At 43.6% G+C, this 22,797-nt stretch overlaps 2 protein-coding genes across 7 annotated transcripts in view; one reads left to right on the top strand and one right to left on the bottom strand.

Moving 5' to 3' along the window:
• LOC310662829 (pyrin domain-containing protein 1-like) overlaps positions 1–17,066 on the bottom strand; it is a 742,864-nt gene extending 725,798 nt beyond the window's left edge. For both annotated transcript variants that reach the window (XM_083409987.1, XM_083409988.1), the window contains exons 1-6: positions 16,034–17,066; positions 15,720–15,861; positions 15,563–15,617; positions 15,171–15,234; positions 13,573–14,387; positions 13,248–13,376 (exon numbers count right to left, since the gene is read on the bottom strand). In XM_083409987.1, coding sequence (XP_083266113.1) covers positions 14,102–14,383 — 282 coding nt within the window. In that variant the 5' untranslated portion in view covers positions 14,384–14,387; positions 15,171–15,234; positions 15,563–15,617; positions 15,720–15,861; positions 16,034–17,066 and the 3' untranslated portion in view covers positions 13,248–13,376; positions 13,573–14,101. The remainder of the gene's footprint in view (positions 1–13,247; positions 13,377–13,572; positions 14,388–15,170; positions 15,235–15,562; positions 15,618–15,719; positions 15,862–16,033) is intronic.
• Positions 1–22,797, top strand: part of LOC310662758 (interferon-induced very large GTPase 1-like) — a 93,703-nt gene that overhangs the window by 8,494 nt on the left and 62,412 nt on the right. For 2 of the 5 annotated variants that reach the window (XM_083409826.1, XM_083409828.1), the window contains exons 5-6: positions 1,476–1,771; positions 2,555–2,626. In XM_083409826.1, the coding sequence (XP_083265952.1) occupies positions 1,476–1,771; positions 2,555–2,626 (368 nt within the window). Of the gene's footprint in view, positions 1–1,475; positions 1,772–2,554; positions 2,627–4,030; positions 4,103–4,932; positions 10,449–19,311; positions 19,902–22,797 lie in introns of those variants that run through there. The other 3 variants (XR_014504311.1, XM_083409829.1, XM_083409827.1) reach the window with 3 other exon arrangements.

The following is a 22,797-nucleotide window of genomic DNA, read 5'->3' as shown; positions in this document are numbered from 1 at the left end:
AATTCCAACCCTCTTACTTACTCCCTTAACTCTATAATAAACGTAAATCTGCCCTTATTCCCTTATGGGGGACACAAGAGCCCTTTTAGAGTCCTTTGCAGGTTCTCCATCGGTCGGAGAAAATAACAGAGGCCAACCAGAGAATATTGAGAAGCAAAGCAGCTAGTAAGCCTGTTCTTTATTGAACTGTTGCAACAGGGTGCTCCCCTCACCTGCAGGAAAGGAGGAGGAACCCAGAATAATGGCGCACAAGGCCTTATAAAGACTTTTGAAATTGCCACCCTGTAAATCAAGACCACCCCCAGAAACATCATACGTACATACATCACAGAAGGGGTGTAGCTTAAAATCACCCCCCAGACACATCATACCTACATCACAGAAAGGGCAGGCTACAGCAGAAATCTGAGTGGGTTGTTTACCTCATAATCTGAGTGGGTTGTTTACCTCCTGTCTGGCAAGTTACCTGTTAATGCTTACTTGACTGATACCCTGGGGAGCCTGGCCAGTCTTTTGTAATGATAAATACTTAGTATTTCCTGAGCCAAGTCACAGGCTCACCCTATTCATACACAGACATACCCCTGAAGACAGGATTTGTGAAGGAAAAGACAATGGGGAGGCTTTTCCATTTGACTTTGCAGAGAAAACACCTGGTCAGTTTGGGAGTCAAAATGGCTTCATGGCTGTTCTCCTGTGCTGCTTCAGACATGTGGTTTATATATTTATGTACATGTTTGCTTGGTACATTTATGAACTTTTATTATATACATAAGATCTTAATTTTTTATTTCAACTCCTAACACCTTGACCAACTCTCTCCTCAAACCAAAATTTTAAACTCTTCCTGCTGGAACCAGTCAATCACAGGCTGCCATTCATTAACCATTTGCTGGCAAGGAAAGAAAAGAAAAGAAACACTTGTTGATTCATCCTGTCCAGCAAAACCAACTTTTTCATCACAGCTGCAACTGGATTTTTATGGACTGTGCCAATCCTAAATGTATTGGATGTGTGACCATTATGCTCATTTGCCTTCAGCAGCAGTAAAGCTCTGCTGGATGAAGTACAATTGCCTCTGGTCTATTTTTTGGGAACTCTGTTGTACGTGTTTAGGTTTCTTCCTGCTCCCTCTTCCATGAGCGACAGTCAGTACCGAGCCCAACATTCTTAAGAACATAGACTATTAACCTAAAAATGGATTAGATGGTTTAGTATGTAGTAGATACCCATGATGATAGCGTCATTCACTAGCAGCTAGGCAGACAGTTTGCCAGATCAGGCTGCAGTCCTCCCAGTCCCATTTCCCTGTGAAGGAAGAGCCATTGAATGCAATAAGATTTCATTCTGTGCAGAGAGGGTGAGCCTTGGATTGTTTGTTAATCAGCATGCATGAGTGAAAAGAGTTCCTTACTAGTTCTAATGTTTGTTTCCCTTTTTCCATTAATCAATAAAATACATTTATTCTACCACAGATCAATGGATTCAGTGATGGCCTCTGGTGGTGAGATAATCTGCAAGGCGAGAAAACAATTAATTGAAATCCTCCAGAAGGACCTAGAACTTGTTCTAGACGAGTTATTCGCCCAGTCCGTTATCACGGAGGAAGAATACGAGGCCTTAGACAAAACCGAGGAGGATTCCAAGAAGAAAATTCGGAAACTGCTGATATTGATACAGAAAATGGGAGAAATAGCCTGTGGCAAGTTCCTGGAATGTTTAGAAACTGCATGTCCAGGTTCAAAACAGGTTCTGCAAAATTCAATACATGGTGAGTCTGAACAAAGCATTTTTCACCAGTTTCCTTTTCTGAGATCCTCAGGGAAGAGAGATGCCTTGCTGTGTGTTTTCCCAAATATGATCTATGAGATGGTGGAGCAGCACCTCTTAAGTAATTCCTTTTCGCAATTCTTCAGTGGTTCAGTGAACAAAGCACAAAGTATTCACTCAACTTAACTGTTACATTCTATATACTCAGTGCTCATTGGTCTGTGTTTTGTTTTGGAGCAGGGTTACTCCTTTAGTTCTTAAAAAAACCTTTTTTGTTTCTCCCCAGGCAGAATAATTTCTGTCTCTTATAACCCTGTTTGGGCTACCTAGCCTTTGCATTCACTAGTTGAGTTTGCTGTTAGACAAGAGAGATCATTCGGCAAGTGGAAATCCATGGATATTAGTAATCAGTAATGTCTTCATTTTACATTTTTGTTTTAACCACATGTCCCAAAGGCAGATGAACTGGGGGGGGTGCTTTCTCATCACCCCAGCTGCAGCAGGGAAATTAGGAAACAGGAGTGGTTAATGTATTCTTTAAAAGAGATGCTAAGACGAGACTTGGACTTTCTGTTTTACCTTATCAGGTCTCATAACTGCACGGATAGCTTATGCATTCAGACGGCCATTGCAGTTCTACATCCACATCCCCAGTTAATGGCATACCAACAAGTGGCTTGTTGTGGTTTGCTTTAGAATATTTGTCAGCATGGCTTTTTGGACCAGGAATCGTAGAACTGTGCTGTTGGAAGGGAACTAATGTAGCTTATATTTTTCTCCCTAGAGCGTTTGCCTCCAGAGGAGAAGACTGAAAGCCCAGGAGTATTGGGAGAGGCAGAAGAAGCAGTTCCCAAAGGTATCTCCTTTCGTGATCAGGGTTGGGGGGAGGGAACATTTGGTTATTACTGGTTTCTTCAGAATAGGTCCTGCTGACCCCCTGGTCTAATTCTCCTTTCCTGCTTAGCCTTTCCATAAACAAGCCAGGCAGGATGGGGCAGCCTGGGCTCTGCTGAAGGGAGGAAGATTCCTCCTACCTCTGATGAAGTTTGGATAACCGTCTCCAGACCATTCATTTAAAGTATATGGCTCCCCCCAAAGTATCCTGGGAACTGTAGTTTATTAAGGGTGATGGGAGGGGGTAAAATACAAATCCCAGGGTTCTCTGGGGGAAGCCATGGCTGCTAAAGCTGTATAGATAGGCCTTAAATGTATGGTGTGGGTGTGACTTTCAAATCTCCTTTCCCATCCAGACTTGTAGCAGAGCACATTCCCATATACATAGTAGGAAGCTAGTTGATTGGATTCGTGAGAAGCACTTTAGTTAAGCAATCCAGATTTGATTTCTTCCTGGTAAATCCCCTTTTGTTCCCTCTTAAAAACGACACAACAGTCTTCTTTAAAAGTAATGATAAGGCTTACTCACATTCAGTCCACAGTGTGATCCTGAAGGCAGGGTTTAGCTTATAGTTACAGTTACAGAGGAAAGTGTGGGTTCATCCTCTTGTGAGGGATGAGCCCATGTGCTGCTGGCTGAGAGCCAGCACACAGCAAAAGAGCATCAAGATAGTACATGAGGAAGAGCATCAAGAGGAAAAAAGGGAAAGATGGCTGTGTGACCAGACCTTTCATGGGGTCTCCCAGGGTCACGTCCATCTACCTGGTCACACTCAGGGGAAGGATGGTCCAGACCAGGTGTGACAGGAAGTTCTCAGCAACATTCCCCTGTGTGTCTACTCTGGGTGAACAGGAAATGTTGTACTTGACTGCTTTTGTCATGTTACATCCCACACAAAGCACCCATTATTTCAGCAAGTTCACAATAAGCCATAATTTATTTTAACTATGGCTTCCCTGTGACATAACATGGGCTATGACTGCATTTTCACACAACATTAAATCATAGTTCTTTTAAACTATGGATTAACACACACAATAGTATACCCCCCCCCCCGGTGCAGCAGAGGTAAGGCACAGTTGGGCTTGTGTCGTTCATATCCAGCTTATGATTTGTTTGCTCCCAACAAACACCAAGCAATAATCCGGGAATCCATGGCTTATTCCTGATTTACCACTCGAGCCAAGTTTGCATGCTGCTATAACAAGCCAAACTCATTTGTTTCTGCGGTGGGCTCTGGGAGAAGGGGAAAAAGAACAGGGAGGAATAATATGCCCATGGGCATTAAAACATAGCTTAAAATCAACTCTTTTAAGTAAACTATGGTATAACATTACATAGTTAAAGGTTTGTGTGTGTTTCTAGTCCCTGCAGGACAAGAGAAAGAAGATGAGCTTGAGTCAGAAGCAGAGCAAAAAAAGAAACATACTAGCAAAGGTATTTTTGTCTTTTGCACCTTAATTTTGTATCCTCCCTACAGTGGAGGGTGGAGCCATGTTTCCAGATAGCATCTTATCCAGGCATTCCCCAGTTATATCAGGTGTTCACAGTCCATTGCCTTAGTCTTGTTTCATTTTTTCAGAGAAACATATTAATCTAGGTTACCCATTTTATGATGATTGCAGAATTTCATTTTTCTGGTTGCAGAATCTGGAAATCCTGCCACTCGGTTAATGCAGCTTTGGCTAATACGTTGCCCTTAAGGGAAGTTGAAGTTACTTCTTGAATGAAAATTTCTGGGTTAGGGTAAACTCAGTTTCATTATCAGATGACTAGCTTTATTGTTTGAAATGGTTTATTTACCATGTCAGGAATATGATCATTCCCATGTGTTTTCATCTCTCAGGGCCAGCCCACCGGCGGGTGGTGCCTTAGGCAGCATGTGTGCTGTAGCAGGTAGCATTTTCTGTTTTGCCTTGGGAGGCAAAAGCTGACTTCTCTCACTTGCTGCCACTGCCCTAGTAATAGCTGCCTTCTTTCTTAATAAACGCATGCAGTGTAAATACTGCAGCAACCCCTTGTATGCAAAAGTGAAATGTACCAGGGTGTGGGCAGGTGTGGTAGGGAAGAAAAAGATGCACAGGCTAAGAGCCAAAGTCCATGTGCCATTACACACATCGCTTGCACTTGCATTGATCTTTTTTTTAAAAAAGAGAGTCATGCAATTGCATTGTTAAACACACATTAGAAAATTTGGCACTGAAACAGTAATCTTGGATACACATGGGTGCAAAAAGAATAATACTTATTTTCTGATGGTTCTGTAGAAGGAAGAAAAGCGCTTAAGAACATCATTGCTAAGTTGAAGTTTCGGAAGTATTCAAGCAAGAAACTTGCCCTGAAAGAAATTCTGGAAATCAGTTCTGGAAATCTAAAAGACTGCAGTCCGTGTACATTGGGAGACTTGCCTTGGCATTTTCTGAAGAAGGTCTTGGCTTTGAATGTGACAGCCAGGAGCACAAGCCTTCAACATGAAACACTGGGCAATAAAGGAATGCCGTTAAAGGAGAAGGAAAACAGGATTGATGAGAGAATCTTCTTTGATACAAAAACAGATGAGATAGATTCTGTGAACCCCCTTGATGTCCTTTGTACTGTTCTGCTTTGCTCTGACAGTTTCCTCCAACAGGAGATCCTCCTCAAAATGTCCATGTGCCAGTTTGCCCTGCCTTTGATTCTGCCTCCCCTTAAGACCTCCAAGTGCACCCTGATGCTCTGGGCCATGAGGGACATTGTGAAAAAATGGAGGCCCCATTCCTTGGCTGAAAGCAGAGGCTTTAAGGAGGACAGCCTGGTACTGACCTCCATGCCGACTGTTTCCTTCGTACGGATGGGAAACTGTAACATATCCAAGTCCAAAGTCCTCAACGAGTTCCTCAGCCCTTCTCAGCAGCATAATGATTTCTTTCTACACCGAGATATGGAGTGTGGGAACATCCCTCGGGAAATTGCTGATGGGCTTGTAGAGATTGCCTGGTATTTCCCAGGAGGACGGACAAACACAGATCTCTTCCCAGAGCCAGTTGCTGTTGCAAATCTCCGTGGAGATGTTGAGTCTCACTGGGTGCAGTTCAGCTTTTTAACGCAGGTCTCCTCAGCTGTCTTCATATTTGCTGAATGCATTGGCGAGAGAGAATATACTCTCTTGTCGTCACTGAAGGACTTGTCAACTCAGTTCTACTTTATCTTGGATGGTCGCAGTAGAAAATCTGGTTGTACCTTGGAGTTCTTAAATAAACTGGCACCAGTGATTAAACTTGACAATTCACATATATTGGTAAAGAATGCCACAATGAATAAAGCAGTATTTGTAGAACTCCTTCGAGCTGCAGTTGGAAAAATAATAGCCTCAAATCCTAAGTGTGTAAGTATTGATAAGATGTGTACAACAGCCCATGAACTTACAATCCAGATGGATGAAGACCACAAAGAATGTCAAGATGCCCTCAAATGCGCCACAGAAATTTCAGGAGAGATAAAAGATGTAGCAGTTTACAAGAAAGAAACACTGATACTCCAAGGTGATCTATGGAAAAATCTGGCCAAAGTGGAGAAAGAACTATGCAGAATGGAAAGACAAGGGGACATGCCTTCGGAAAAATACAGATCAGAATTGAGAGGCAGATGGTTGGAACTGCGTAGGCAGCAGAGTCAATGTGATCTCACCATTGGTTTGATTAATTTCATCCACGGCATAAAACATTTGAAGGATGCAGAGAGGAATTATTTCTTGAAATGGATGAAGTTCAACCTGGACCATATTGCTAGGGGAAATCTTTCCAAGTTACGTGCTGACTATAAAGAGAAATGCAAGAATTTAGGAGATGATGGGCAGAAGATTGCAGAGGTAGACCAGTTGATATCATCCTCTTCCTTGGGAGTTGAGCATTTCATGCGTGAGCTGGGGCAGTTCTATGAGGCAGAATGCTCCATGGTTAATGAGGGCAAAATAGCTAAAAACAAAAGGCAGTTTGCCCATTTCCCAAGCATTGCAGCTGAACTACTGCTGGAAGGGTTTCCCCTGGAGCTCATTGATGGTGATGCATCCAATATCCCCCTGCAGTGGATAACTGATGTTCTGAATAAACTCAATAACAAACTGAGGGGACAATCCAAGATGATGGTGATAACCGTTCTGGGGGTGCAGAGCACTGGGAAATCGACCCTTCTGAACACCATGTTTGGCCTGCAGTTTGCTGTCAGCAGTGGGCGGTGCACACGAGGTGCCTTCATGACGCTTCTTAGCGTCAGAGAGAATATGGTTCAGGATCTTGGCTGTGACTTCATCCTGGTGATAGATACAGAGGGTTTGAAAGCCCCTGAACTGGCCAAACTGGAAGACAGCTATCAGCATGACAACGAATTAGCCACTCTAGTCATTGGGCTGAGCGACATCACCATTGTCAACATGGCCATGGAGAATGCCACCGAAATGAAGGACATCCTGCAAATTGTGACCCATGCCTTCCTCAGGATGGAGAGGATTGGGCAAAAACCCAACTGCCAGTTTGTTCACCAGAACGTCAGTGATGTTTCTGCACATGACCAAAACATGAGGGACAGAAAGCATCTTTTGGAACAGCTGAATGAAATGACCCAGGCTGCAGCAAAAATGGAAAAACTCAATAGGGATATCAAGTTTTCAGACATCATGGACTACGACCCAGAAATGCACAATTGGTACATCCCAGGTCTTTGGCATGGAGTTCCACCCATGGCCCCCGTTAACATGGGATACAGTGAAAAAGTCCTTGAATTAAAGAAGTACATATTTGAATTCATAAAGAACCGCACATGTAAAATACCTCCCAAGGACATCCCTCAGTTTATTGAATGGGTGAAAAGTCTGTGGAATGCTGTGAAACATGAGAACTTCATCTTCAGCTTCCGAAACAGCCTAATAGCAGAAGCTTATAACCAGCTCTCCATGAAATATTCTGAATGGGACTGGCACTTTCGCAGAGAGATGCACCTCTGGGTGTCTGAACAGGAAACGTCAATACAGAATGTTTCTCCCAATGAATTTGATATACGCAGTTTGCAAAATGAGCTTTATCAGAAGCTGTTGGCTGGAGAACAGCAGATTTTGGAGAATTTGAAGCAATACTTTGAAAGCAGAGCAGCAAATCTGCATCTGGTAGAAAGGTACAGAGAAGATTTTGTCCGCAGTGCTCACAGCCTCAAGCAGGAACTTGAAAGTTATTCTTACAACAAATGTCAGGAAGCTATTCGCATTAAAAAGGGGCTTCACAAGATTCACTCTCTACAAACTGAATACTTGAAAATAATTGAAGGAAAGGTTGATGGGCTACTTAAAAAATGCCGGGAAAATGAAGATAGGATTGAAGATCAAGAACTGGAAAAAGAGTTTGAAAGAATGTGGATGGAAACATTGTCAGAAATATCACCTGTTCCCTTAGAGAAACGACAAATATATGAAGAACTTGACTTACATTTGAGAAGGGAAATGTCACATCGAGGAAGTTCAGTCAATGTAAAAGTACAGGAAGCAAAATCTTTGTTAAGCTACAGAATGAATACTTTTCAAATGAAATCTGAATATATGGATTCAACATGGTGGCGCCGTGTGAAACACTACTTTGCTAACAAGGAGTGTTTGCATGAGATAGAAAAACTTGCTAACTCCTTGATGGCTAAATGCAGTTCATACATTTGTAAGAAGGTTGATTCCAAAGGAGACTATGATGATACATATTGTGGTGAACTTTTACAGATTATCAATGAAAAGCTACAGCAGCCTGATGCTCAGAAACTTCATATAACAACATGGTTTGAAGTGGATCTAAAGCTTCACATTTTGGGGGAAGCAGCTCATGAATTTCAAAAGATGCATGAAGAGTTTATTAAGGAAAATGATCCCTATATACGCTTAGAGAAACTGAAGCCTCATTATTTCTCAATTTTCAGAGATCTTTATCTGGAAAAAGATGCCCAGCAAATCAGAGCCAAGGATTTCTGTGACCAGTGTCTCCATCCTGCCCTTGTGAGTTATATCAACAAAAGACTTGGGATAGAAATAGTAGATGACATTCTCAACAGTGCACAGTCCATTGGGTATGCCAGTCGGAGCTTCTTCCAGTTCACTGTCCTGAAGGAACTGTTGGAAGAGGGTAATGTCGACAGTTACGTAAAATACATCGGGGCTTATGAAAAGTTTGTCAAAAACTGGATCCAGAAACAAATTTTGGATTACTATGCAGAGAATGAGTGTCTGAAGAAACTGGAGGGAGAGATTCTCTCTGCAATAGTAAAGAAAATTATAGAAACACTGGAAAAATTAAAGCATCAAGATATTGAGACAGTCTCAGAATTTTTGGACAGTTTTTGCAGAGAAATGCAGAAGGAGTTAGTCATTCCTAAGGACAGTCTGTTAGGGGTACAGTTTAAGAATGCAACTGATCCTGCACAGTTTTCTGCTTGTGTTGAAAACTTCCTTGATGATTTGCAACAGCAAATAATATTTGAATATGATATCTTGGATATCCAGTCTAAACTCTCCAAACTGCCTGTGAGCCCCCAGGATGAGATCTTCAAGCGGGTGTTTGGCTGTGGGAAGCAGTGTCCTTTCTGCAAAGTCCCCTGTGAAGCTGGAGGGAGTGCTCATCAAGAGCATTTTGCAACTGTCCATCGGCCTCGAGGACTGGGAATGTACAGAGAAGAAGAGTCAGAAAAGCTTGTTTATGACATCTGTTCCAATGCTGTGGCGTCCAACGCTACGTTCAAAAATCAGGACACAAATTGGGAAGTCTATCCATACAAAGATTATCGTTCATATTATCCAGACTGGTGCATCCAACCAGATCCCAGTATCAATGCTTCAGATTACTGGAAGTTTGTTTTGAACATATATAACCGTGATTTTGCAAGAAGATATAAAGCTAAACCAGCTGATCTGCCAGCGGACTGGAAAAACATTACTGAAGAACAAGCACTGGAGGCCTTAAAGAGCATTTATAATATGAAGTGAGCATTCTTATCTTAGCAGAAGAGAAACATGGATAATCTTCCCATGAAAGCATTCCACAAAGTATGCAAGTCTTAATAACGTAGAAAAGGCCCCTTGAAAATTAAAATGGATCTCTTTGAAGGATCCCTAACACTGATAGATAGGACAATTAGGGTTCTGCATCTCTAAGTCCCCGGCTGGATTTCCATTTATTACATTTTGTGCCACATATAGTGGAATGTTTTCAGCCAGTCATGTCTACCTGTATCACTATGTTCCCGTTTTCCGTTCAGGTGCACGTTTATTCCAGTCTCATTTTTCTTCTCTTTCCCGATGCCCTTAATCCAGACCCTATTATTTACCCTGAGCAGCAATCTTTCCTCTTCCCCTCCATTGTATTAAAATACTGCTGCTAACTTGGAATTTGCAATTCGCCAGGTGATGGCAGCAGTGCAGCTCACCCCCAACTCAGGCTTGCTCATAGTGGGGGTTCTACAGATGGTTTCCCTTCCCGTTTATTATTATTACTCTCTTAGTTATCATGATAAATTGTAATTTCCTATCTACTCTCATGTTTGGAAGAAAACTTGTCGTGAAGAATTTCTTTAGTAAGCTTTAGCCTTTAGGAATGGTAGAGTCTTCCGATGCTGTTTTTCACTTCTTTTTTGCGATGACATTTATAAAAATGACAGTAAAATGAATGTCTGAAGGTATATCGGGTCCAATTTCATGTACTTGTCTACACGAATGCAATGTATTCTGTAATGCACTGTCTTGCAATGAAAACAATATTAATAAACATATTTTTAAAGAGTTCTACCGCTTTAAAAAATCCATTAGTCTTCAGCTTCCCTCTGAAACTCTTTTCAGGGAAACGCACAAGTCCTTTTCAGAGTGATTGGTTGGGTGGTGTGGAGAAATTCAGGTCAGTTGATCTACGGATGCACCACTCCAAATCCTTCCAAGTCTCCCAGTTAAGGCCATTTATCTTCACTGCTACAGAACTGCAATCCAGGTAGGAGAGTTCAGAATCTTAAATGGACCAAGATGCAAAAGGTTTAGAGATCTTCAAAATGCAGGCAGACATGATCCAGATGAAGATAACTATCCCCTTGCAGACTCTGGGTTTAATCACATGGGCATTTAATGTGTATTGGAAGCTGGATGTGTCTCAGGTTCTTTGGGTGTTGTCTTACCTGTCCAACAGTTTTTTTCCACGGTAAATTCTGATTTTCCCAAGTCAGGGAATATCCATTAAGGGAAGTGTATCAAATAAACAATTAATTCTTGCCTGACTGTGACATTTTTTGTGGCGCCATTTCTCTCTCTGCTCTCTAGGTTCATTTTGTTTTAGTGTGAGCTACGTATCATAGAATTGTAGAGTTGGAAGGGACCTTGAGGATCATCACCTAGTCCGGCCCCTGTGGCAGTTTATTTATTGGGGGGGGGGTCATATCCTCAACAACTTTGGTCGGCCCTCACGCATGTTCTTTTCATCAAATCTGGCCCTCTTTGAAAAAAGTTTGGGCACTCCTGATCTAGTTGAACCCCCTGCAACTTAAGAATATGCCGCTGTCCCATGGAGGGATCAAACCTGCAACCTTGGCATTATCGGCACCATGCTCTTTACCAACTGAACTATCCAGGCTCAGTTAGTTTATGCTGACAAGTCCTCACTCCTGTCAGCAGTCATGTGGCAGCATCCTGCGCTAACTGCAGCCTCCGGACAAGGAGTGAGGGGCGCTCCACCTACTGTACAGTGCATTGCAGCAACCCAGTCTTAAAGTACAGTGGTAAAAGGTAAAGCTAAAGGGACCCCTGACCATTAGGTCCAGTCGTGACCAACTCTGGGGTTGCGGCGCTCATCTCGCTTTATTGGCCGAGGGAGCCGGCGTACAGCTTCCGGGTCATGTGGCCAGCATGACTAAGCCGCTTCTGGAGAACCAGAGCAGCACACAGAAACGCCGTTTACCTTCCCGCTGGAGTGGTACCTATTTATCTACTTGCACTTTGACGTGCTTTCGAACTGCTAGGTTGGCAGGAGCAGGGACGGAGCAACGGGAGCTCACCCCGTCGCGGTGATTCGAACTGCTGACCTTCTGATCAGCAAGTCCTAGGCTCTGTGGTTTAACCCACAGCGCCACCCGCGTCCCAAAGTACAGTGGTACCTCGGGTTAAATACGCTTCAGGTTACATACGCTTCAGGTTACATACGCTTCAGGTTACAGACTCCCCTAACCCAGAAATAGTACCTCGGGTTAAGAACTTTGCTTCAGGATGAGAACAGAAATTGTGCTCCGGTGACGCAGCAGCAGTGGGAGGCCCCATTAGCTAAAGTGGTGCTTCAGGTTAATAACAGTTTCAGGTTAAGAACGGACCTCCGGAACGAATTAAGTACGAAACCAGAGGTACCACTGTAATCAATGCATGAACTACTGTGGCAAAGTTTCTTCGGTCCAGAAACGGCTTTAGCTGTTGAACCAGCCACAGTTGGTAAAAGGCATTTCCAGCCACTGAGGCCACCTGAGCCTCCAGTGACAGAGCTGGATGGAGAAGCACCTCCAAACTGTGAGCCTGCTCCTTCAGCAGGAGTCAACCCCATCCAGGGTAGGCAGCAGGCCAATTTGTCAGGCGCAGGAGCTATTCATTCACAGTACCTCAGTCTTGCCAAGATTCAAGCCATAGCTGTCAACCTTCCCCTTTTTAATGGGAAATTCCCTTATTCCAGCGCTGCTTTCCGCTGCTATCCCGGATTGTTAGATATCCCGTGAACTGTCCCCAGGACAGGTGAGGCTGCTGATCCCTTATTTTTGAGGCTGCTGATCCCTTATTTTCAAATCTGAAAGTTGACAGCTATGATTCAAGCTCAGCTTTTTAAAAAAAATAAAAATAAAACCACAAAATATATAATAAAAACAACAGCCCAATAACCACCCCCCCAAACCCCCCCACACACATTTCAAGCTTATAGGTCTCTACGTGCATCAAAATCAACCAAAGGTCTGGTTAAAAAGGAACGTTTCTGCTTGGCGCCTAAAGGTGTATTATGAAGGCGCCAGGTGAACTTCCAGAGGAGAGCATTCTCGTTTTGCCACTCTCCGGACCTCTTGAGGAGGAGGCAGATAAAGGAGGGGGTCAGAAGGTGAATGAATGACTTTTATTATTACAGTCACAGACCAGTTCCGGCTCACTTACAGTATCAGGAAAATCATAAAACGCAACAGGAATACACTGAATCACAGTTAGGTATAACATAGACAATTCAGATATAGCGGCAGTTAAAAATATGTATTAATCTGTATGTGTGACATCATCAAAAATGTTGTTGCTGCATGCCAGCCCAATCCATTTGCCCAGAAGGCACCATCACTTCTTTTGTTATACTAAGAATGATGGTCCTTAGGTGGGAGCCATGGCCAGTTCTATCACAAAAAAACATGCCTGACTAGTTCAGCAATTGAATTGAATCCTCCATTACATTTTAATCCTCGCTGGATCCAGGACCCCAGGAATTACACGGGACTCGAGTATCATACAGACTGAACCACCCCAAAGTTACAATAGACGTGTTGGTATAGAAAGGGTTTCCGGCTGCAGGGACAAAAAAATGGAGACAATGATGGAGGCATTGTGGAAGATTTTTGCAGCCCAGCATTTTGAATGGAGGGCTTAAAAACCTCACAGTTTCTTAATTGCTAGAGAAGGCTCCGTGAGGTCACTCCCCCTCTCCTCCTGAGAGACGAGCTGGGTGACTGAGCAGCCTCGCACCTAGATTTTTGCGTAACCAGTGGCGTAGCGTGGGGGGTGCAGGGGGGGCCGGCCACACCGGGCGCAACATCTGGGGGTTAGGGTTAGGGGGCGCAAATCCACGGGTTAGGGGGCGCAAATTACTTGCCTTGCCCCGGGTGCTGACAACCCACGCTACGCCACTGTCCGTAACAAAAGCTTTCTTCCTATTCCTCTCTCTCTCTCTCTCCCTCTCTCTCTCTCTCTCCTTTGTGGAACATAGGTCAGAGAACACGTGTCTGAGCTCCTTCCTGAACCCAGACTCCATTTTGAAACTGACTTTGTAATTTTGTACTCAGTTAATTTGTCTACCTGCATTGCTTTTGCTGTGGCACTCAGATCTATGACTAAAACCTTGTATTATGGAAGTAGTAAACCTTTTAAAACTTGTGCAACATGTGGTCCAGTTCATTGCCAGAGGAGTAGAGATGGGAGAGCACATTGTCAGTGCATAATACTGGGATATTTAAAAGGCCTAGCAACCTAAATTTCCTGTGCTTTGCAAACGCAGATACATAACTGAACAAGATTCTGCATGCTTTTTAAACTACCACTTCCACCCTCATGACTCCCATGAAAAGAGGATCAGAATCAATCTCCCTCCATTTGCAGAGGGCTGAGGAAAATGACAGTCCTTTCCCCTTAACTCATGGTGAGTCCCATGAGATGGCATTCCTTTTTCCTTACTGCTTCCTGGTGAGGGCAAGGAGCCTCTGTGCCTTGTTTCTGCGGTTGATGGCTCTGAGGACCTCGGCCGTCACCTGCACAGCATAATCTTCCAGGTAGAAACTCAGAAGGTGGTGGCTTAAGTCCACCACATCTGCCTCCTCCAGTGTCCCAAGGGGGATGTTGTCATAGCCCTCCCTGAGGGGGAACTCGTTGAGCTTGAACTTGAATCTCTTGAGTTCGTTCTCCTGCAAGTTCTCCAGCGTGGACATCAGGCAGTCTGCGATGGTCTTCTCCATTGCCCTGCAATGTCACCCCCAGCAGCAAGGAAAAGCAGACACAAAACAAGAGAAGCTCAGCAAATGGACCTGGGAATGAGGCAGATCATTAGAAGATACTGCCAACTTCCATGACTAGGAATGATACTGAGGGGAAGAGGTTGGCTGCTACATGGAGCCAAAATTGGATAAAGAAAGTCAAATGACCTGTATTTCAACCTTACACTGCTGCCTGACCATTCTAGCACTGGGAGAGCTGAGAAGCAGAATTCCCTTCATCAGCTCTGCTATGAAAGGCCCGCTCCATCATGCCTGTTATGTTTTGCTGGAAGCCGCCCAGAGTGGCTGGGGCACCCCAGCCAGATGGGTGAGGTAAAAGTAATACAGTGGTACCTTGCGATAAGAACTGAATTCGTTCTGGAGGCCTGTTCTTAACCTGAAACTGTTCTTAACCTGAGGTACCATTTTAGCTAATGGGGCCTCCTGCTGCCACCACACCACCACCACACGATATCTGTTCTCATCCTGAAACAAAGTTCTTAACCCGAGGTAGTATTTCTGGGTTAGTGGAGTCTGTAACCTGAAGCGTCTGCAATCTGAAGCATCTGTAACCCGAGGTACCACTGTATATTATTATTATTGGTCTTTACTTTGCAACTTGGGCTCTCTCCTAGTGGAGTGTGTGTTCAGCCCCAGCTTTTTAATCTAGGTACCCAGCAATTTTCCTCTTGTTAATTCACACACACACAGAGGTCACAGGAATTAATATATTTTCCCATCTCCTTCAAGAGAAAGGGTTAATCCCTACCTGCCTTCTGCATCACGGCCTGAGTCAGTTCTCTGGGATGGTGTATGGGGCAGTGAGTAGCCACCTGGAAAGGAGAGAGAGAGAGAGGATATGAATGAAGCAAGCAGGAACTATAAGAAATTGATGACGATGGGAGTTGAGTTATTGGGAGCCCATGCACTGGATTCCTCTGGCATGTCTAGATAGCTGAGTTCAGCCAAACTTTAAAAACCTAGGTGTTTTTAAAGATCTTGATCTGGCCCCAAAGAACATGATGAAGCCAGGTCAGGTTGTCTAGGAAGGCTCTTCCATGACATTACAAATGATACTTTTTATTATTATTCTGCCATGTGTGTAGTGCTGTGCCCCCTTGGGAGGGAGGTGGGATATAAATACAGGGAAATAAAACTTGCTTACCTTGTACTGGGTGTAGAATAGAGGAATTCATCTGACCTGGATCTAACTCTTCTGCAAGAGAACAGGAAAGAGGCAATGTGACTGGGATGCCCTTTGCCATCCTGCCTCCCAACCTACAGTCTAACTTGTGATCTTCCCTCGGTCAAAACCCACCTCGTTTCACACGGACCTTCCAGATGAGTTTATTTGTGTGCTTCTCCACCAGCGTGAAGATGAACTTCTCTTGCATTTGCTCAGCAGACAGCTCCACGTACTGCTGCAGCTTCTCAGCATCCAGGTATTAAAACTTCACTTCCTGCGGGAGAGCGGGAAACCACTGTAGCTGGGAATGTGGCTTAGCCCCGCCCATGATTCCAAAAGAGTCCAATTAAAGGGCAAGCAGGGGTCCTGGTTTAGTTCCTTCCCATTCTCATGCGTCACCGCTTGGCTCTGCATTGACAGAATATTTCATCATCTTTGTGTCTCACCTCAGGCCAGATTGTGACGTGAGTGCCAAACTTCAGACTTTTCAGGGTCCCAGGGGGTTTCTCTATTCCCTGTGAATGGCAATTTGCTTCATGCTCATCCACAGCCTGGGAAGGGCAAACAAGGTCACTTTTGAGGCATGCAAAGAAGGCAGCAAGCTCCTACGATACTGGGTCCCTTTCAAATAGGGCATTTGGAGCAGAAGCTCAGCTCTTTTACTCGAAGCCTCACAACTTTCTTGGCATTGTTACAGTAGATAAGGCAGGGATAGGGAATCTGCTGCCTTCCAGGTGTTGTTGGCTTTCCTTCCAATTAAATTTTATTGTTTTTCCATTAAACATACATTCATTATACAGATAAATCACATACTTATCTTTAGCTCTAATGAGCTTTGGACTTCCTTCCACCCCTTCAGTAAGTATCATATATTTTCTAACATCGCGTATTCTGTTTGCTTAGCTTTATTTTTACCATACGCTGTTAGAGTTATTCTAACCCTGACAGTGTCTTTAGGGTTTTACAATTGTCTCTTATATACACCAAATATTCACTCCAACTTTCTTGAAACTTCTGTTCATCCTGATCTCGTAATTTTCCTGATAATCTGGCCAGTTCTGCATAAGTCAACATCTTAACCTGCCATTCCATTATGGTAGGTATTACATCTGTTTTCCAGTTCTGAGCCAACATAGTTCTTGCTGCCGCCGTGGCATACAGAAAAAGGTTTTTATCTTTTTTAAAAATCTCCTTCCCCGTCAATCCCAGTAGAAAGGCTTCGGGCTTTTTTTGAAAAGTGTATATAAAGATTTTTTTAAGTTCATTGCAAATTAATTCCCAGAAACCCTTCACTTTACCACAAGTCCACCACATGTGGTAGAGGTCTCCTTCCGCCTCTCCACATTTCCAACATTTCCTGTTTCTCATTCTGTACATCTTTGCCAATTTTACTGGCGTAAGATGCCACCTATAAATCATTTTCCATAAGTTCTCCTTCAATGCCGTACAAGCCGTAAATTTCATGTTAACATTCCATAATTCATGCCTTGTTTCTAGTTGCCTCTCCCTCCCAAGGAAAATGCTAATTTTGCCTCATGCCAACTAACGTGAAATGCTGCCAGACAGGAGTCCTAGCCCTTTCTATGTAAACTGCCAAGCAAAATAGCAATGAACTTACCACACTTGTTTCTTTCCCACCTCCCTCTGCATTCTGTCCACATCAGCAGGCACGACCAGGTCATCTGCGGGTGGGAAAGGTCAATACCAGTTGCTTATTGCCCCCCGTCTTATTTGTTTAATTGTCCCCCCAAATTTATTGGTGCAAAACCATTTATGTTCTTAATCTCCATCCAATGCCCCCTGGGGGGGGGACACTGACTCCCTACCCCCCACCCCAAATATATTTCCAGTGTGTATGGCAAGTGGGAGTGGAGTTGAATGAAGAGTCCATATAATGTCTGTGTTGTCAAAGCATGCTTGACTGCATCCAAACCACATGGCCGGAAGTTATTCAAAGGCGGCAGAATTTATCTATGCAGCAAATGTTGGCCCCTTCTTATTGAGTAAACAACACAATTTCTCCCGCTTGAATAAGCTATGGGTTTGATTGTAAACTGTCTAGAGGAAAATGCATTTCAACTCACCGCACAGCAAATTTGTGGGAAATAACCTTTCATTTCATGCCTCCCTCCTCTACCTTTCTTTCACAGAGTTTGGCTATTACTGGCAGGGGCAGACACCCTTAATGACATTTTTGCCCCCCCCCCCAAAGCATTGGGCTGGACACAACTCAATGCCGCCTTGTAGAAGACAGTAACCTGGATAGTGAGCATATTATCTGAAGTGACCCTGAGCTTATTTTGGGGTACACATGTTCACTTCCTCTTTCTTTTTCTACATACTACGGATATTTGGTGTAACCCAAAACTTCTTGCGAGGTTCAAATCACCGCATAGCAATGAGCATTGTTCAAAACCAATGGCTATTTATTCCCAAATTCCTTACCTTCCCTGTATGCCTGCAGCTCACAGTTGATGGCTTTCAGAACTCTGGCCGTCACTTCCAAGGCATAATCCGGGCCATAGTAGACGAGGAGCAGCTGGCTGAGATACAAAACATTTGCTTCCTCCAGCAACTCCTTTGAAATATTCACAAAGTGCTTCTTGATGGGGAAATGGTGGAGTTTGCCCTTGAACTTCTTTAGCTCAGACTCCTTCAATATTTTCAGAGTGTTCAGTAGAAAGGTATGTGAAGGCCATGCTCTTCTCACTGTTTTGCATAATAATATTGATGGGGGGAATCCAGTGAGCCCCCATTTTCCAGCATAAAATATAGTACAGTGGTGCCTCGCAAGACGAAAAGAATCCGTTCCGTGAGTCTCTTCGTCTAGCGGTTTTTTCGTCTTGCGAAGCAAGCCCATTAGCGGATTAGCGCTATTAGCGGTTTAGCGGCTATTAAGTTTAGACTTGTCTGAAAGATCAGCGAGCCTCTTCAGCAAAGGATCAATAGTGTCTCTACGGATCTCAACATAAAAGGATGTGTTTGGGGCTTCCTATTTCCCCTAATGGGCAGGTGCAAAGTCTCTGCGTACAGGACTCTTCTAGAGGAGCCTTCCAGAACCGGTGAGGGCAAGGCCGAGCTTCTAGCAAGAGTAAAAGCCCTTCTTTCATTTCTGGATGTGAGGAAATAGAGATATGTTGCTGGAGCGGCAACGTATCTCCCGTTTTCTATGATTTTATAATCAGGGACCCTTGTACAGTCCTGTTGTCTCTCTATGTCCATGATTCTTTGCCTAACCACAGATCTAGCTTGGCCCAGGTCCATAGTTATGAGAGTTTGGGGAGCAAGGCCCAATTTCTGAAGAGTGTTTAAGACTGCTGTCTGCCAGCCAGACTGAAACTGGTCGCTCAGAATCAATGGGGCTATTCCTTGGGGAAGCAGTTTCAGAGTTAGCCACTTATATATTGATGTTACACTAATATGAGCTTTGACTTTCATCATGCCTGTTTCTAGTCTGACCCATGCATTTGAAACGCATCTAGGAACTTGCAGAAGGGCTCTGAGGACTTTGGATTGCACTCTTTCAAGGGGAGGGGAGGAAGAAACCGTTTACTAGAAATCATGTGTTATCTCAGAACCCATGTCAGAGGGAGACTTTCAGTTTCAGTATCTGCTCTCTGCCTTTAAATATAGGAGAGGCCCAAGTGTTTGCTAGCTGGAGCTGAGAAGTCTTTCTGCTGCTCCTACAGAGAAAAGAAGGTAGGTTCTATTCCATTCTACCTGAGATGCAAAGCATACAGATCTTACGTGAATGCTTAGAGTTTGTGTACATTTCATGAACTCTTCCTTATTAAATATGCTTATAGTATGTGCTAAAAGTCAAATTAAATTGCGCAAAATAAATTTGCAGGTAAGTGACTGAATCCCACCCTAAAATAGCAAGTCTGGAACCACCCACAGTTTTCAGCTGAAGTAGAAAAACAAAAATTCTGATTTGGTATAAGACAACTTTTGAAAGCTGAACAGGTTCTAATTCTTTCCCCCCTCCTCTCGCTCTTTAAATAAAATGTTTCTTTCACAGACTGCTGCTTTCAGATATGATGTCCAGCTATGAAATTATACGCAAAGGGAGAAAGCAATTAATTGATATACTTCAGAAGGAAATAGACTGTGTTTTAGATGATTTACGCTCAGAGATTGTCATCACAAAAGAAGAATATGAGGGCCTGGAGAAAATCAAAGACTCAAAGAAAAAAAGTAGAGAGTTGCTTATTCTGATACAAGAAAAAGGGGAAGCTGCCTGTAGCCAGTTCCTGGAATGCTTAGAAGTCGCATGTCCTGCTTCAAATCATGCCCTGCAAGGTCAAAAACACGGTGAGTCTCACCATTCTTCCCAAACCTTAAAAACATTTAGATATCTCTTCCTTCTTCCTTGTTATCACAACAGCCATATGAGTTAAGAAACCACTTATCACTTTACAGATGAGACTCAAAATCCGCTCCAGAGTTCTGGCCACTCAGTGCTGACGTCGGAATCCCATCCAGGTGAGTTTGCAGTTTAGCAGCAGAGGCTGGAGCCATTGGTTTGTTTTTGCCTTTTTAAACCCATTTCTTTGAGGCAGGTCCAGGAAAATATTTTTCTACCTGAGGGCTGCATTCCTTTCTGGCCAACCTTCCCTGCTGGTGGTGGGTGGGGCCAAAGGGAAAAGTGATTGGAACAGCAAATGCATTTTTTTGTAAAAAGACTAGTTTCTACATATATCTTCATGTTATGCAGGACCTCTGAGAGATTTGTCATTAGAGAACTGAAAAGGAAAGTTCTTCATAGAAGGGGAGGAGCTTGCAGAGTGTGCTGCGCATGACCTCCCACTTGCTATTCACCAAATAGATGGTGTTCAAGTTTAGTCTTATTATAAGTCACTGTAAGTTTAAGTTAAGGCTGCTGCAACTGGATTTCTTATGGACAGTGCATATCCTGAATGTATGGGATTTGTGACCATTATGCACATTTGCCTTCAGTAGCAGTAAAGCTCTGCTGGATGAAATATAATTGCCTCTGGTCTATTTTGGGGGGAATCCTGCAACATGTTTAAGTTTTTACTCTGCTAACTTACGTCAGAGTTCTGCTCTGGATCAATACTGAGTAGAATTCCATGAGTTACACCGTCATCAGGAGCGTATTTCTGTGTCCTTTCCTAGAGCATTCATTCCCCGAGGAGAAAGATGAGAGACCAAGAAGACTGCTGGACGCTTTCAGAGGTACTTAATTTCGTAGCACAAGAGCGCACCTCAAAGTAAATACTGAAAGGACCAGAAAGTGCAAAGATCTGGGAAGGAAGGAAATTACTGAGCTGTATCACATTAAAGAAGAGTCTGTCTAAACCCCACAGCAAGGCCTTGGCGCCTCCCTTTTTTATTATTGGTTTTCCAAATTATTACAAATCAGACCTAATGAATTTAATTTAATACAGTTTTATAAAATCAGGTTTCCCGCTCCTGTTGCCAACATATGTCCATCTCTTCTGTCGCCATTTCATTTTTTCTTAAAATCCACTTAAAATCTTTGCTAAATGTAAACCATTCTCACTGCTGCCAATATATCATCTTTACAAACAGTAGTCTTCTTATTTTCCATAAGTACAGATTCCTTTTTACATGTATAGTCATTCAAATCAAGATTCTCAGACCTGTTGTGGAGGGATATTCGGTCTCACTTCTTGTTTCCATCCCTGCAGCTTTTGCAAAGTCGCATTCCAAACCATCTTGCTTGCAGGCTAAAAATAGCTTGTTTTTCCTTGAGGCAAAGTCTTTTCCCATATAATCCACTTTGGCACCTTTCTCCCTCTCTACAGATCTGGTTCATAAATCCTTTTAATTGCAGTTCATTCAACCTTGGGCTGGGGTGTAGGGTGTAGTAAAATCATTTTAAATTCCTTATTAAGCATATTTGCCCTCCCCCCTTATTTTCTCGGTAATCCTGTTGTGCAAATTCCATCAATTGCTGTTGTCAAATTCAAATCGCTGTTCTCAGACCTGCTGTAGAGCAATATTGGTTTGTCCACTTTGTTTCATTCCCTGCGACTTTTACAAAGTCACATTCCAAGCCATCTTGTTTGAAGGCTAAAAATAGCTCCCAGATAACATATTTGTACTGTGCCATTGTAATTCTACTCTGGTGTTTTCCCTTAACACAAACTTTCCCCAGATGATTGCCGTCCATTCAACCTTGGTCGAGGGGAGGGGTAGGACATAGTAAAATCATTTTAAATCCTTGTTAAACATAAATTATTTGCCCCCCCCTTCCTCATTATCACAGTACAGTCGTACCTCTGCTTACGTATCCCTCTGGATACGTAAACTTCGGGTTGCGAATGCGGGATGTGCAGAAGGGCGCCTCAGGTTATGGACTTTTTGGGATATGGCTGGGGCTCCGGAATGGATCCCATTCGTAACCCGGAGTTACCACTTTAGTACAAACACAATAACATCAACACGACATACACACGGTTCTTTTATTTTCGCCGGAGAGGACAGGCAAAAGAAACCATTTGGCATCCATATAGAGAGAGCACAAAACCCCCTGTCCTCCCCTTCCATCAATTGCTGAAGTAAAGTTTGTCACGCTTCAAAGAGAAAGTTCATCCAATACCTCCAGGGAGCTAATTGCGGTCCTTTCCACAGCCGATTGTTGTGGCCCATTATCATATGTTGCTTCAGGACATTGATTGCCCTCAGTGTTTCAAACTGTTAAGAAACCCTTCACAAATCAAGCCGCCAATGGAGGAGCATCCATGGCAGGGACACGCTCCCAGGTTGCATCCATACTGCCTTTCAGTTTAGGCCAGGCATAGGCAAACTCCAGCCCTCCAGATGTTTGGGACTACGATTCCCATCATCCCTAGCTAACAGGACTGGTGGTCAGGGATGATGGGAATTGTAGTCCCAAACATCTGGAGAGCCAGAGTTTGCCTGTGCCTGGTTTAGGCAACCTAGGACTTAAGCGACACCATGGGATACAGTGAACTCCCCAGTATCCCATGAGGAGCATTGCCAGGAATTTCACCTCATAAAAATCTGGTTAACCCCTGCTGGAATCTCCACCCCTGTACCAGAGAGCAGAGGCGAGCAGGCACCATATTTGTGGGTGTGACTGGAAACCAGGCCTTGGCATCTCTTTCCAGGAGTGGGGAACCTGTGGTCCTCCCATCTCCCATCATCCCCCAGCCAGAATGGCTAGACGTCAAGAATGAAGGAAGTTGTTGAACCTTGG

The sequence above is a fragment of the Podarcis tiliguerta genome, assembly GCF_965153285.1.
Source record: "Podarcis tiliguerta genome assembly, chromosome: 13".
Classification (NCBI taxonomy): domain Eukaryota; kingdom Metazoa; phylum Chordata; class Lepidosauria; order Squamata; family Lacertidae; genus Podarcis; species Podarcis tiliguerta.
This window is presented reverse-complemented; position numbering and strand designations above follow the sequence as displayed.